General features: G+C 34.1%; 1 protein-coding gene across 1 annotated transcript in view; it reads left to right on the forward strand.

Annotated features, from left to right (window-relative positions):
• The window catches only part of CCDC73 (coiled-coil domain containing 73), a 103,638-nt gene that overhangs the window by 75,078 nt on the left and 11,433 nt on the right, over window positions 1-17,127 (forward strand). Inside the window, 6 exon segments of the mRNA XM_052810635.1 lie at window positions 1,228-1,307; window positions 7,308-7,436; window positions 7,795-7,854; window positions 10,448-10,552; window positions 13,909-14,019; window positions 15,947-16,078. Of these exon segments, the coding sequence (XP_052666595.1) occupies window positions 1,228-1,307; window positions 7,308-7,436; window positions 7,795-7,854; window positions 10,448-10,552; window positions 13,909-14,019; window positions 15,947-16,078 (617 nt within the window).

Below are 17,127 nucleotides of genomic sequence, written 5' to 3' on the forward strand. Positions count from 1 at the left end.
CAAGTTGTTTAAATTTATAAACTGTTGTTCTTTATCTGCTATATTAAAGCAGCATGTAGGAAAAAAAGTGAAAATTGATGTGTTATAGTGCTGTATAGGGAAAAATACTACAATTTATAATAAATCTAAAACTTTATTGCCTAACTAACACCCCACTATTAGCATTTTAAAGCTAGAGAGTCAACACATGACTTGTTGAAAGATAGGAGAGAGCTTTACCATTTTTTGCCTGCTTGTTTTCGTGGTTTTTATCTAAGTTGTATCAGAAGATATTTGTTACATTCTGAGCTATTTTAATTTGTTAAGCACGTATTCTCATATAAAACTATAAAATTGCTTATGGTATTGTAAGGCTGTTGTCCATCATTCCCTATGATGTTTACCACCTTTAACAGAAAAGGTTTCTGGGTGTGATGGAGTGTCTAGAGTTCTTGTATTCAAGTGTTGTGCCAGAAGCTTTTTGAGAAAATAAAGAAAAAAGATCAGGAGTGAATAAAGAGGACTCAGGAAATAAAAAAGGCTGAAGAGAGACCTCAGAGGATCAAAATACTAAGATTGAATAGAGGTGATTGAAAAAGTACAGGGACCAGTGAATATCTTCAGCCTTTCATTGTGAAACTTCAAGCAATTTCCCAGTGATATCTTGGCCTGTATAAAGTCTAAGAGAAAATTCCCTTCCCTTTTAAAAGGGACAGAGCTTATTCTTAGAGTTTTCCTCTCCATTATCCTCTGCTGTTTGCTGTCTTCCACGTCCTATGCGCATATAGCTCTGTACCTATGTTAACTCAATTATTTGAATGTTCTGTGGTCCATTGTGTTATATGTTCCTCTAAAAATAATCAAACTCATCAGAAAATTACAAGCAAAGCCTTAGTTAAAAAACAAAACTAAGATTAAAAGTTCATGGAGAAGTGATCCTAATAAAGTGACATCAAATGACACTAAAAATGAAATTACAATTTAAAAAAAAAAAAAGCAAACCAGCATACAGAAAAGTCTTAACTCTTTGTTTGATATATAGAACACCTGGTACCACCTGGTGTAATCCTCCAGTGTAGTATTACGCTATACAGAAAAAGTAGTTGAGTCGTATTTTCAGTCTCAGTCTCTTTTCCACAAAGATGTTTAATTGTTTTATAAATTATATACACATACATTGTAGTTATAAATTGAATACTCATTCAAATATGCGAGTGTTTATTAACATGTTTTAACTTTTTTTTAAAGTACAGGAAGCGATACAGCTCAATAAGAAACTCACATCAGTGAATAAAAGACAAGAGACAGAAATAAGTAATCTGAAGGATGTAAGTATAGTATGCATTTCTGAATGTATAAGTGGGATTCTTTGGGACTTCTACAAGCTGCTGTAGTATTAATAGAAGTAGTGGACAAGCAGCAGAACTGTTCCTCATTCTGTGACTAATGGCTAAATTAGTCTTACGCTCCCTTGTTATGCACAGATACTTCAGATGAATGCCAATTAAAATTGGAGGAGCTCTGAACAGTTTCTGTAACTTGGGAATTTCAATCACCTCTACAGCATCCTACTTATTTCTTGTTAGTTATTAGTAACTTCTGTTTTCCCTGTGCTGTGTTGTCATTGCTTCTCCCATCTCATATGGAAAGGTGGCAGTGGTGTTTTCAGTTTAGTCAAAGAGAGGTAGAACATGAAGAGTAGTTGCCATAGAAGCAAGCTGGTAGCTTGAACGTAGGATAAAAAGCGTAACTGAATCTCCATTAGAAATGGGAGAGTTTTGTGCCAGGGCAACTGAGACATTAGATGATAGTGATACTATGGACAAAGTAGTTGTCTGGCCATTAAGCTCTTTTCTGCCCTCATCTATTCAGAAACTACTATTGGCCAGGTATGTTTTTGAGTTGCACTCTTGAACATACATAATAGTGAGAAGAATAAGTTCTCTTTTTCCTTTGAGCTGTTTCTTAAGTGCTGACAGGAGAAGAGCAAAGGGACCCTTATTTTTCTGTTCCACTTTTTTTTTTTTTTCTCCCTTTGATTCTCTGAGGATTTTAGGTAGGTAACAAATGTATGATTGTTCTCAACTTCTTGGCCTAATGTTAATCCCCAGCTTCCAGACGAATGCTTTGGACTACCATGGAATCTTTGCAAAGTTTGTGAATTTCTTGCAAAACAAAAAGGGGTGGGGGGAGATAATTTGTAAATGAGGAGAAGGGACTATGACCATTTTATATTTGGGTTAAATTGATCAAAAATTGGATGTTTACTTGTCATGACCTTTTTTTGCCTGAAAAATGAGATTTGAAGGTACAGAAGTACTTGAAAATTTTTCCTGAATCTAGTGTTGGTTTTTGTTCTTAAGAGCATATAGCATCTTATTGTTAAGATTCTTTGGAGTATGATGCCTCTAGAAGCTTGACTTTAAATTAAATTTTATCTTGAAACAGAGACATTTTAAGATTTTTTCATTTGTTTCATTCTCACCTTCTCTAGTGCTTTATTTAATTTTTATTACATGAAAATATTCTAGCCACAGTAAAGATTAATCAGGAATTAAATCTAGTTTTGTTTAGGTAGATACTAGAATATAACATGGCAAACCTCAGTGTCAAAAAGATCAACTTTTGAAGTGACTGTTTGATCTTGGAGATTTCAGAACTCCTACCATCATAAAAGCAGACTGAGAAACACAAAAACAGTAAAGCAGAACACTGGAAAACTTTTCAATATCTAAATCACAATTAGGTCTTATGTTATTTAGAAATGTTTATTTAGCAAATGATAGGTTATATATATGTTTATATATTATACATAAAAACTATTTATCTGAAATATTTGATGGATGGAAGAGCAACAGAAAAATATTGGAAGTTGTCAGTGGTGATAACTTTCCTCTACAGAAAAGCCATATTTGTTAGAATGCTAATATAGTTATAGCCCTGAAGGTCTGAGGACAACTTTGTCTTGTGTGCATTGAGTACACTTCATCTGTACAATTCCTTTAAAAAAGAATAAATAATTTGTATGTGACGAAAAGAGGGATATTCATCTAAAATGCAGCATACCTTTATTGAAAGATATCGTAAATATCAAAATTTAGGAGTTTTAGAAATTTGTAAGCATCACAGTAAATCAGATTTGTTGCTTTTGGTTAAGAAACCAGGAATAATTCATTACTTAGAATTCTCTGAGGGTAAGTAATTTGAGAGGTAAGAAAAAAAAATGTTTATGAAAATTTTATGTAGTGAAATCTGTGAGTAACAGAGGTGTGCGATAAACTGCTACTGATTTATGTATTCCAGTAATCAAACATATTGCTTGATCCATTTTTTTTCAGCTGTAGTCTTGATTCTTAAGGTCATGGGTGATTAATTTTAAATAAAATACTGTTAGATAAGCAGAAAAAGGGGCCAAATGAAACTTAATCTGGCTTCCTCGGTTCACCAGGAAATGCCTTTATCATGGTTATTTCTGAATTTCTTATTGGTTGTTTAGTATTTGACCATCCTATTCTGAATGATGGTGGAAAACTGAACTGGAACTTAATTTCTTAGCATTTTAATATTTAGGTAGTGCTGTAGCACTTTGCTGTGGCAATGCCTTATTTTGCAAAAAAGTGGGGGTTTGCTTATTTGTAAACATAGTTTTATAAATAAAAGTTGTATATTACAGAAAGACATGCCTTTTTCCTCAAAACACAGAATTTCTGTGAAAACAGAGTTAAAGATTAACAATACAGTACAAAAAAATACAGCCCTCTTTCATCATTCCCTATTTCGACAGGTTGCTTATAAAACATTTCTGGAAAGTTATGCAGTGAGAGAATACATTTCTGAACTATATCTGTAATGGCACTTTTTAGTTCAGCACAACTTCTGTTTGTGAAGGGCTGTGGGCTTGTCTTTTCGGTCACTCTGCAAGAGAAGAGAAAAGACGTGTTTGAACCCAGTAAGAAGTCCCCTGAGCTTGTTTCATTTGATTGTGGTTACCTTGTACTTAGCCTAACCATTGCAGAAGTGATCTTAAAGCAGTCAAGTGTTTTCCCTTGTTTGGGAATGTATCTGTCATAGGGCTGAAGGGACCTACAACAGGTATAAAGCAATGAGAAAACTTTGATATTTAGGGTAGTTTGAAAGAGGGATTACCAGGCTGTTTTCACTTGCTACATAGCTGAAAGAAGTCATGATATCTGCAGCACAAGTTGGGACAACTTACAAAGCTGGTTTTATCTGCCTTGGAGACTTGACTGACCTCTAACAGCTCTGACAGCTTGTGGGTTCAAACTTCTTTCCTCTATAGCCTCAGTGTTGGAGTGCGAATGACTATCCATAGTAGTAAAAATCTTAATTTGGCTGTCAGCTCTTATCACGGCCATTACTTCGACTCAGACCAGGATGATCTCACACATTTGTTCTTAATGGGAACATGAAGTTAGTGAATGCTATTCAACATTTATGGATAAAAATAAACTAATCTCCAATTTTAATGAAATTGCAAGTGTGTGATGGGGGTGTTAAATATGTACAACAGTAAAATGTGGGTTAAATTGAGGTCCATTCTGCACAGGTTTAGTGTTCTGGGATTTGTGGAAAGAAATATTATTTGGAGAGGTTGTAGTTTCCTCTTGACATTGCCTGCTTACAAGCCCAGTTCCTAAATCTTAGCTTAATGGACTGTGGCACAATTTCCTTTTCAGTAACGTTTATTTTAGGATTTGAACGCTTAGATATTCAGTGTGGTAGGATTCTTTTCAACCACTGTGAAAATGCTTGCATTGAAATCTGGCCAAGAAAAAGGTTTCTTTTGTTCTGCTGCTTAAAAGACAGCTATGCTGCTCAAGGCCTGAAAGATTACAAGACAGTTGCACCAATCTAGGAAGAGAGCAAAAAATGTAGTTGCAATTTTGGATACACTTAAAGTTTGTGTAAGGTATCTTGCAATTTTGGATACACTTAAAGTTTGTGTAAGGTATCAGCACTGTCTTGGGAAGTGGTTACATCTGCCTGTGCTGGCTGCTTTTCCAGTGCCATACCACCTCTTCATGCTGGCACATGTATTTGTGTGGCCTTGAGGGAAAGTAGAATTAAAATTTTGTGTTGATCAAAACTACATTTTACCAAAAAAGGGAGGAAGTTTTAGCTTAGATCAACTGGCAAAAGGAAAATACTTTTAAGGAGCAGGACTGTTTCTTTTGTGACACTCTTGACTTACGCTGGCTTGAAGTGTTTCTGAAACCATGTCCCTAAGCGTTGGCTGCTAGCAACACATCAAAGGAATGGGTTTAAAGCCTTATCATTCTTAGCATTCCCCAAAAACTGATAAAATTATTTTCCAGATTCAATTTAATTTATAGGGTTCTGAATACTACTAGTGATCTTATTAATGACAGAAAGCTGCTAGAAAAAGAAGCAAAAACTCTGGGGATGATTTTTTTTTTTTCAGAGTACAAGAAAATACACATATGTATTTCTAAAATTATTTTATATTATTTTCACAACTACATAGCTTGTGCTTTCACTCACCATGGAAAACTTTCTCATTATTTTTGGTGATCTGGTTTGTGTTGGTTCTTTTTAGGTTTGTGTCATTTTTTGGTTGTCTGTTGGTTTTGTTTTTTCCTGCCTACAGCTTTGATTGCTGATTAGCAGATCTGGGTTTGGTTCCAGATAGATTATACACATCCACCTGCTATATACAAAGAAGAAAATCCAGTCATCTTTGCTACCTCAAGGGCATGATTTACTTAGTAGACTTGTTCTTTCCCCCGACAAAATAAGTAGCAAGATTTTTCTGCACACAATAAACTCCTGAGTTTTGGAAAATACATCGTATCAGATCCATAGCAGGCTTTTGCACCTGCTTGTGTAGCACACAACCTGTTAGCTATGTTTTGTATACCATTCCTCTAGTTCTCTGTAAAGACTGGCACAGTGCATCTTTTCACTTTTACAAAATTAAAACTGCTTGCACCTTCTGCCGCTTAAATAGAGGAACTCTCCTTGCATATTTCATTACAGAGCCATCTAGTAAAAACACTACAACTAATATATGTTTTTATTGCAAAAGATGGAAAAAGCCTTACTAGCTTACAGGGTATCACAATTCTAAAGCACTGCTGTCTTTGGGTTCTATAATTGATTCTGCAATTACACTTAGTACTTACTAGATCATTTTTGATTCGGTTATTGCTAAAATACATGAGAAATAATGCCTCTAGCAAAAAAATGATTTATTTAAAAGTCGTACCTATACTTGTATTTTCTGTAAAACTTTGTATTTGTGAATTTCAGCTACAATGTAATCTTCCCTTTTTCTTTTGTACTGCTATATGATTTTGTCCAGAACAGTTAAACCATTGGTCTGTGATAAGATGGAATTCCAGTTTTGTGAAGAAAAGTTAAACAGACTGAACTTAGTTGTTAGATAAAACTATTACCATTCTGAATGCTTGGTTCACCACTATGGCATCATGAAGAATTCTTGATACTATCTGTGAACAGCATTCATAACCTCTGCTATTTGTCTGAGTAAACGTCAGAGTGCTCAAGGAGAGAGCGATATTAAACAGACTACCTTGTACCAGAATGGGAGGGGTGGGGGAGAACAGGGCACAATATTTATGACTCCAGGAACTATAAGTTGTAATTTAATGAGATCAAAGCATTTGCTGTTTATTTGCTGCACTAGGAGCTTGGAATAAACTGGTTAGAAAACAGATACCCAAAAAAAAAGCAGGATATTTAAAAGACTGTAAAGACTATAAAATCAAAGGTATATTTTAGATGGAAATTCATGTTGTAGAAGCCTCTAATATAAAATTAATTTAGCATTCTCCTGAGATTAAGTAATTAATGTTTCAGGAAAAGCAAAGATCCTCCAAATTTATAGCCAGTTCCTGTTTTTACCAGATAGTCGCTGTTCTTCCTTTTTTCATCCTGATTCCCAGGAACCTACACAGTAGTTATAATAGGTACTTTATTCCTATTGTATATCTTGGTGTAAGAGATTTTACCAACACCAACTCAATTTCCACTTCTAATATACTTCTTTTAAGAGAAAATAACAAAATGCTTAAGTATCATAAACACATCAGAGTAAAGTTGGCACAATAACATTTTACCTCTGAAAATAAACTTTTAGCCATGTGTGACAAGTTTAAAGTTTAGCAAGTCAGTCCTAAAAATTTCAGTTCCTCTAATTTATTCTGTTGTTTCCATACATTATCTAAAATTAGGGCATGACTCAGGATAGTTTAAAAGATTTGTCTTTGTTTTGAATTGCAATGCCTATACTGGATCAACTATTTATATGTGTTTCCTGTGTTAAGGAACTGAAGAAAGTAACTACAGACTTGATAAGGTCCAAGGTCACATCTCAGTACAGGGTGGGAGAAGAAAACATCAATCTTGCAGCAAAGGAAAAACAGTTTCAAGAACTGCAACAAAAAATCAGAATGGTATTTTGGAATTTAAACTAATTAAGTTTTTGGTGAATATTTTCTGTTCTTCGTTCAGCAAACATCATGGCAATGATCTCTCTGATGTATACGGATTAGTGATTCCTTTCTACTGACTGGATATACAATATAACAAAACTATTTTGAGAACGACTTTTTCTAGGGAAGTAAATAAGCTATATGAATATAAGTATAATTTTATAGTAAAAAAAATATGGATAAGAAGACATTTCAAAATAATTCAGTTTCTTTAAATAGCCTCATGATGATTCACAATATCTCATTAATACAATATTACTGCAGAAAATAGACAGTAATTTTAAATGCCTTTTACTGTTCTTTATGCTCTTTTTTTAAGGAGACAGCAGTTAGTAAGAAAGTTGAAGAAGAAAACACTCACATTAAAGAAGAAAAGCTGGTGAGTTGTTAATACAACTTTGCTATTTAAAAAATCACTTAAGAATAATATATGTGCTATATTTCATATTTAAGTTTCTTAAAGTATTATACTAAGCTACTAAAACTAATTAAATTCACCTTTTAGTCTTCAAAAATATTTTAATACTAACATAAATGGGATCTTACTCCTCAGTTTTTAGAAAGTGTATTACCAGAAAAAAGTCCATTGTTTGACACTTTATTCCAAGTCTTAACTTTTGTCTTTGAATTCAGAGGGGAGGAATTTGGTATACCGATGAAATAGTTGTTGACATATTGGTTCAGTACAAATAAGCAATAAGATTTGCATAACATGCTCGCTGTTCTGCTTTCTGGTTGCCAACAGTTTATTACAATACTGCTGGTATTGAAACCAGGTAAAATTGGAATCATGTGTCAATCATATACAAAGGAAATGGTGTTCCATTCATACAGAACATACACGTTTAGAATATTAAGCTACACTTATACACAGCTGAACAGAGTTAAAACTGTCTTCTATCACAAACTCAGGTATGTTCCAGAGCAAATCCTGATATTCAAACCAAGGTACACGGAGTCAAGTATCAAACATAGCAAAAAAATTATGTTCCCTGTAATAACAGCATAATACACTGCTTTGCAGAATATGAAGCGTAAAAAGGGTGGTTGGTTTGGCTTTTTTTTTTCTTAAACAGTTGCAGAATTTTCATTCTGCAGTTCATTAAACCAAACATGTCAGAGAAGTGTATCATTCTTGTTCTCAGGGAGAGACACAAGCAGTAGCTTACTTGTATACCCACTGAGCGCTCATTGAAGACTGATCCAGCAGTACTCTTCCAATCCGTAAAAGCCTGGTTTGAGTTTGCTTTTTAAAAATACTTGCCAATAAACACAGGGAAAATATGAGACATATACTCAGGCCTCATTACTCCCACAGCCCTGAATGCACTAAAAGCATTTATATGGACATGCTTGTAGCATAATTCATATGCATATTTGGTACGTATTATCTAAGAGAAGGACTCTATTTTGTTTCTCTGTTTTGTTCTGTGTAAATTGCTAGGGGTTGGTTGGTTGGTTTTAACATATGGAGAGTTTTGGTATAAATCTGGGGAGGGCTTCAATAGAGAGATGAACTTCATGTTTTCTCCAAAAACTTGGGTTAGAAGACCTGCATTTCCATATTATAGAGCACTACAAATTCACCATCTGGATTAACTGAAGATGTTGGCTTCAGTGGTTCTTGGACTGAGGCTGAATATACTATCTAAATTACAGCTGATTTACACTGAACTGTATGCAGAGAAGCAACCTTGTTGAGTGAACACTGTACTAGATTTAAAAGACATGGCCAGCTCTGCTACCAGCCTGTCAGGTGACACTGGGCAAGCCATTCCACATCTCTGTGGTTCTGTTTTCTAGATGTAAAATGGAACTAAAGATAAGTTAAGCTTCAGTGCAAAAGTATTATTTATCTCTGCATAAGAGTATACATGCATGAAAAGGCATGAGAGTTCACCCAAAGTAATGGTTTTATTTTTAGTAGATAGCTGTATCTGTGTATACAATAGAACCAAAAGTAGATAAATTTGAAAGATCTTTGCAAGTATATGAAAGTACTTTGTTTTAATAATACGTTCCTCTCTCAGTATATTTTGAAGCAACTGAGCACATTTAAGACTGTCATCTGCCTGAAACTCAGTTTTTTCCTGTGCATGTCATCTTCTAGTAACTGCTGTTGTGGTCTTTAGGGAGTAGAGATTAGCTTGGCTAGATCATTCCCTCTGTCTTTGAATCTTTGGAAGTGCGTTTTGTAGTGTTTAATATAAAATGACTCTCTGTCTCCATTCCATCCATATTTTCAGCTAACTGCAACAAACTTAATGGTAGCACCCATGGCTTTGTAAATCTGTACCACTTTAATCAACTCATTTTAGGTGGCTCTTTTTTTGAACTTACTCTCCTTGAAGTAACAATATAGTCTTGATGAAGGTACCACAAAAATTCAGACAGTGACAGCAAAATCTGATGTACTTGCACAATATGATGCAAAGCTAATGTGTGGTGGTTCACATCTGTTAGGATTTAATTCAGGAGATACAGAGTATCACTTAAGGGTGATCCCTTAATGGAAGTGATTACTTGCCTGTCATATAATTTCTCTGGGATTTTTCCATATTTTCCAGAACTGTAATATGGTACCATAAAATTATTCTGCTAGATTAATTGAACTCACACTGGCATTGGATTCGATATATTTTATTCAGATTTGCACTGAAGTATGTTTAAAGTATCAATGGATTGTCCATTTTAGTTATAAGAAAACTCTCTGAAAAAGAGTAAGTTGTAGAAAGTTATAATAATATTATCTTCTCCAAGGCAAAAGGCCAGAAAAACCTGGAGTTGTTCTGATTTCTTCCTACAAGCCCTTCCCCAGTGTTGATGTTGGAATACATTTTTTTATGCATTGTTTTGTAAACACTGGCAGAATAAAAATAAATATGTTAATCTAAATATTACATAATTTATGTCTTTTAAACTTCAGAAACAAAATCTTATTCAATATATCTTAATTTGTTTGTATTAATAAGGAAATTCTCAGCTCTCTACAATGTGTGCAGGAGCTGCTTCAGCGAATAACCCAAACGAATGTTAGAATGGAAAGTGAATTAAATGCACTGAAAGAAGAATATCAGGTCAGATCTTTCTTGATTAGACAAGCTGCTACTATCTGTTATGTATTTTTTAAGTCCAGGGCTGTTAAAGACATCTGTATGCTTTTCAGAACTTTTGACCTCACTTCCATTGCTCCCTCAGCTCCTTAACTGTCAGCATGAACCTTGAAGAGCAGTCTATGGTTTCCCTCTTTTAGTTCTGCCCCTAAAGTAAATCATGGTTGCCATTCTTATCAGCCATTTCTGGCAGGTAAAACCAGAACATATTGGCGGTTGCTTTCAAGTATTTTGAAATCAAATTATTTTCTGACTTTTGTTTCTTATAATTTTCATGTAGGTATAAATTTCATTTCTGGAAAAGACTTCAAATTTCAGATCTTCATGGCCAGAGCTTGCCCCCAGTTTTATTAGAGCAGAGGGCCTAAGAAAGAGCATACCCTTAGACATTTCTTGCTGTGTTGTCTGTTGTCATATTTATGCTAGAGGTGGTAAGTAGTCACACTGGAGAGTGTAGAGTTGCAGCATTCCTCAGTTCCTCTTTGAGCATGTAAAAGTGGCTCAGAACAGTTTAGATTCTAAATTACACTAGCAGTCAGATTGGCCCACAGTGCACTAAAGATTAAGGTCATATCTGCTCCGGTCAGATGTGCCATGCAGAGTTCAGGTACAACCATTAATCGGACTATTAATAATTATTATCTACTATTTGTCCATACATAACCACAACTACTCCATTCTTTGCTTGGCCTGTGAGGCCAAGGTTTTGAACTAGGATCTCAGTTAATATAAAATTAAACTTCCTGTGTGCATGTATACTTTTGCTTCTAAGTAAATGCTTCTGTGCTAAATTGAAATTAAATTCACTTCACATAAGCCTTTACTTTGTCTTTTAATAGATGTAAGCAGTTTGCTTTCTGCCACAATATAAATATATGAATTTTGCATTTTGATGAAACAAGGATAAAGATGAGTTATGCTCTCCATCAGAAACTAGCTAAAATTTTACTAGGAATTAAAGTACCTGCTTTGTAGTACTGGATAAAGCTGTAGGGACTGGAAAAGGAAGACAAGTCACTGATTTCAGATGTTTAGGTTCCTGTATTTATATTAGTCTAGTGTTGGATTTTCATGACTTAAAATTCTTTGATCTCAGAGTGTTCCAGAACCAAGAAGACATGCTTCTCAACGTAGAGAACAGTCCCACATCTAGATATTTTAATAGATGGGTTTTTTTGTAAACCCAACAAACACATGCATAAAATGCAGCAATTCCCTTAAACAGCATGATGTAAATACAATGCTATATTAAAAGTGAATGTCACGTGTTCTTGTTCTTTCCATATGAACTCATGGTGTTATTTTGATTTGTCAGAAATGTCTGTCTTTCTGTTTAAACAGTAATCATAAAATGTTGTTGCTTTTTATAGCTACTCATTTGGCTGACAGTTTGATACAATTAGGGCATATTCCAGGGGATGAGACAATGTTAACTGCTTATTTTGCGGTTTTATTTTTTTAAAGCAACAAATGGAACTTATAAAATAGGGAGCTGAATATATAACTTGAAGGGTCTACTCACTTTCCTGCCAATCTGAGAGCTATTGCTTTCATCTTTATTGATTCTAGAACCACAATATGATGAATGGGGTCTGAAGGTTATGTATTATTCTTATGCTCTTACACCCCTGTCGAATTTGTGGACCTTGCTCATCAACAAAAAGAGTTTCTTCAGAATAATAGAAAAATAGAAGGAGTGATTGTACAGTCCTATGGAAATATTTTTATTCTTATACTCACAAAAAATTACTGTTTATTTTTGGGCTTGAGATGACAGAATACTTAAATTGCCAGGTAGCATTCAAGAAGGATCATACTGTCCTTTCTCATTCTATCTATGCATACTTGGTGCTAGGATACCAATGTTCTTATGAGTTCAGAAAAATAAGTTGTAATTCTTTAACAGATGACAGACTACTTGAGAATGCAAGGAATTCAGGTATTCCCTTCTCTGTATTATTGGCTTTAACATATGATCAGTTCTATTCATATGCTACTCCTGGTATTTTGCCCTAAGAGCTATGCTGTGAATAACTATTACATTCCATCTCTGAGGAGGCTGCATTTGAGATGCAAGTAAAAGCATCCTCAGAGTTAGAGCAGGATTATCAAAGACAAGAGGTCTTGGGCTCCTAGTTTATAGAACTGGATAAAAGGCGCTACAACAGAGTGCAATTATTCAGACAATGTATTGTTGAATTGTCTCATCTTTTTAATTATATAATCTGTCAGAGAAGATCCATTATATTCTTATGCACAACTTTTTCCATGTGTATAAAAATGCAAGGTAGTCTGAATTTTCCTAGTGTTAATACCTGTAAAATAGATTTGTATTAATAGTGTAGCTAAATTCACATAGGCATTTAAAAATTGATGCTAAGTGAATCAAGAAGCAGACTAATTTTTAGTAAAATTAGTAAAAAGTAAAATGGAATTGCTTTGGAGTATTGCCTCCATAACAACATTTTTCAAGTGGACTTACAAAGAAGCTCAGCAGAGTCATAAAGAAGTAGCTGGTCATATCACTACATGCATTAAAGTTATGTTTACATCTTCAAATATATTTGTGTCATCTATATATTAGATAATGGATGCAGTAAGTCCTTTATCTTCCATATTGTTTGCTGTAAAAATGTGATAGAATAGAAATTCCAACAGTACCTGAGATGTGTGTGAAGTTGATTCACACAAGACTGTTTTTAATTTAGCAGAGTAAAGCTGAAAGAGTTAACCCAAAAATGTTGTGAGTACTATTACGATAGTATAGAACTTAGTATTACTGTTATTTTAATGCACTTCTATTCTATTTCAATGATCTAATAAAAATAATCAGACTTATACTTCATATTCCAGTAGATATGTTTTAGAATTTAACGTTTATACAGTTTGTAAGATAGGCTAATAAACAATTTAGGATAGAAAAACTGATCAGAAAAATAAAAATAATATTCTTTGAGTATACAGTCATTTTTACTTGAAGTACAATGGATCCAGATTGTGCTACATTTCATATTTCTCATCTCTGGACTTCATATTACTTTTTCAGCACATTAAAACTTATGCAGTGAAACTGAATAATGGCAAGTGTTTTTATACCCTTTTATAGCCATTTCTTTTTTCATAACCTCCCCCTGTTTCCTGTTAGCTAAACTATAAGCACCTTTCTGTTAATTTATGAAAATTATTGTTGAGATAGCACATTATCACTGATCTGTATGGCACTTCCAGCATGTTAGAAGCAAAGGTCCAAGCAACATAAAACACATCAAAATTCATTAATGTGGTATTGATTATTTTTTGGATAATTAATTTTATTGCAGACCCTTGAAAGAGATAATGAGCTGCAAAGGGAGAAGGCAAAGGAAAATGAAGAAAAGTTCCTTAATCTTCAGAATGAGCATGAGAAAGCACTAAGAACTTGGAAAAAAGATGTAGGTTTATTAAATTAAATGTTAGAGTATTAAAAGGTTTTTGAAATAGTCATCAAGCATTTCAGGTAATTCCTAAAAGCCAAGAAAATATTGCAGAAATAATGCAATAAAAACAACCAATTTCTTTTCCAGTAATGCAGACTATTCTAGAAATTAATATTTTTAAAAGGTAGATTTAGGAGAAATGTTGACTTATGTGCTCTAAAAGGTCAGTCCACTTCCTGCAGTTCTGTAAAGCAAGAGCCAGGGTATTAGGTGTTACCTTGAATTAAGCACTTAAATATTCCATAATTACACACTTGCCATTACTGAGACATGGAAGCTGATATAGTTTTTAATTTACATTGAATTTTATGTATTTTTCAGGAAATTTGCAATTTTTTTACACAACTTATTCAGAGAATACCAGCATTTCTAGGCTGCACTCTTGTACCCTGAAAAAACTGTCAGTAGACTGTCATATGGTAAAAAAAAATGAATGTAAACCCACATAGACTGAGATGACACAGACTGAAGGTACTTCTGAAGGGTCTTATGCCCAGAAAAAAGAAAAAGCAACCTCTAACTGAATCAGGTAGAGATACTGAAGGCCTGCATTAAAGCAGAGGTCCTGATTTGACAGAAATTATTCAATGTGGACTGTGGAGTGGAAGGGGATAAGAAAAGGTAAAAACTTCTATGTCCTCTCAGTGAATTCACCTCCGTGTACATCCAATAATTTCTCTTCAGTATTTGCCGTTCTTTTTACTACTTCATTACTTTTAAAGAATACTTCAGTAATTATTTAATCCAAAATAATCAGCAAAATATTGTAGCTGTAAAAATTGTCTGCAATAATAAATGCATGCTTACAAGTAAGAAAGATTAATACTTCTTCAATAAGACAAGATCTGTTTAGTGTGGGGAAACCAGACTCTAAGCAGCATTTGTTTAATAGTCTGTCTTTTTTATTTCTACGTAATCGGCACCTACTGCCAGAAAGGTTTTGAAATTGGTAGATTGATTCTCAGGGAGGCTGTGGGGAAATAATGCAAAGTTGTCCTTGTGATACTGTTGTCTAAGGCTAATTCTTTGAGTGCAGCTACTATGGAGATGACTGCAATCATGAGACTACAGACTAGCTGAACTGTTCTGATTCTCAGTGCTCTGAGAAGATTGGATCTCCCTGATTCCTAGGAGAGTCTTATACCATAGCTTCCTGTGTAGACATGGGAATTGGCCCTGCTCATTTCTCAGGAATGTTTGCAATATTTGTTTAGAAGATAATTCCGCCCCCCCCCTCCATATTTCTGCTATGGCTAACCTAACTAGAAATTTGGTCTCTTAATATCGTAAAGTATAGCATCATCATGGATAATGTTAACATTATACACTGCTTTGCAAATATTTGTAAATTAAATGAAGGTATTTCTGTAAAATTGCCCTTCTGTTCTTTTTACAACTTGAATTTTTTACCATACTTTTTGTTCTAAATACAAAGATTTGCTACATATTCACTGAAGAAGCATTGGATACTTGAGGCTAGTTATAGAAGTAAAGTGCCAAGCAAATTATTTGCTGTTGTAGTTTCTTGACAGCGTAGGTAGAGAATGAATGTTGACTAGCATGTTTATCTTTGAGCCAAAAAAGGAAGAAATCTACTAATACAAATCTCACTTGAGCATTGCTACTTGAAGTAAATGGTGAAAAAAACCAATTAATAAAAGGTATCATCTGTAATGGAAATGCGGTTAAGATTTTGGTTTGAATGAAAGAGTTCAAAATTATCTTACTTTGTACAAAGAAATTCCTTAGTATCTATACTTTCTTTTAAGGATTTACTTTAATTTGCTAAGCTGTTGATACCCCTGTAAAATACCGTTTTATATATTTGAACATGCAGTAAAGATCTGTGTTTCTGTGCTCTGTGTACCCTCAATTATTACAGGAGGAAAACATGAGAAGAGAAATAGACACTATTAAAAATGAGCTGAATTCCCTTAAAGGAGTTCATAGACATCTTGAAGATTATCATCATCCTCAGGGAAATAAGCATTCTGAGCAAGTGGAAAATTTGCAGGTAAGTGTCTCTAATAGCTGCAGTACTTTCCATTTCTTGTAAAAAATATTAGAGAATGAGAGACATGACAGTTTTTCTAATCTGGCTGTCATGTCCACTGATCTTCCTTTGACACTGCTAAACCTAAAAATTTATCTAATGTAATCAATGATCTAAGATCCCATTGAAACTCACTATACCCAGAAAATGTTCCCCTTTCATCCAGAGGGATGCTTATATCATAGAAACTTGAGATGTTACCTCATTAATAAATTTATACATAATAGATAGCAGGTATCTTAATCTATCGTTACTAAATCTTACTTCACAAACATTTTTTTTATGGGTGTTTCTCAAATACTGTGGCAGACTGATTGACTTCATATGTATATAAGTTCCCTGGAAGTGTGGAAGTACGTCCACTTCTACTCAGAGGAATAATTTCAGCCTCTGTAACATGGGACAGATCAGAAGATTTGTTTTATCAACATATAGATTATCTAAGTTCTTCAGTTTTAGTTTAAAAAAACCCCAGCCTTTATTTCACTTAGCATGTTTAAGAATCATCAAATGCATAGCAAGCTCAACAAGTAATGAATGCAGGAGGTAAAAGGCTGTTTTATGCAGTGCAGGTTGAACTAGAGTTGAGCTTGCAGTGATGGGTGAACCAAATACACATTCAGCTCTATATTCAGAGCACATATGAGAAGTCAACAAGTGGTTAAGCACATAAAGATGGCCTTTCAGAGCAAAAGGAAGAGCATGTAGCCCTGCAGCTATGTGTTATCCCTTACTTATACTGGATTGCAAATTTATATTCCAGTCTTATATAAGATTGAAAAATGGGAAGAGTCATAAGCCATAAGAAAAACTTTGCCTGCACATTGAGTGTAGTCTGTTGTTCAGTTGAGTATTGGTTATGTCCGTTTTTCCACTAGTTTTTACATCCAAATAACGACTTATCCTTCAAAGAAGGGAAAACTCATTTTGCATATATATATGAGTTTGCTTTCAGTGTTAGGAAATTTGGAAGACACTAGGACTGTAAAGACAGATTATTTTTTTAGAAC

Source organism: Harpia harpyja, chromosome 16, assembly GCF_026419915.1.
Source record: "Harpia harpyja isolate bHarHar1 chromosome 16, bHarHar1 primary haplotype, whole genome shotgun sequence".
In the NCBI taxonomy this organism is placed as follows: Eukaryota; Metazoa; Chordata; class Aves; order Accipitriformes; family Accipitridae; genus Harpia; species Harpia harpyja.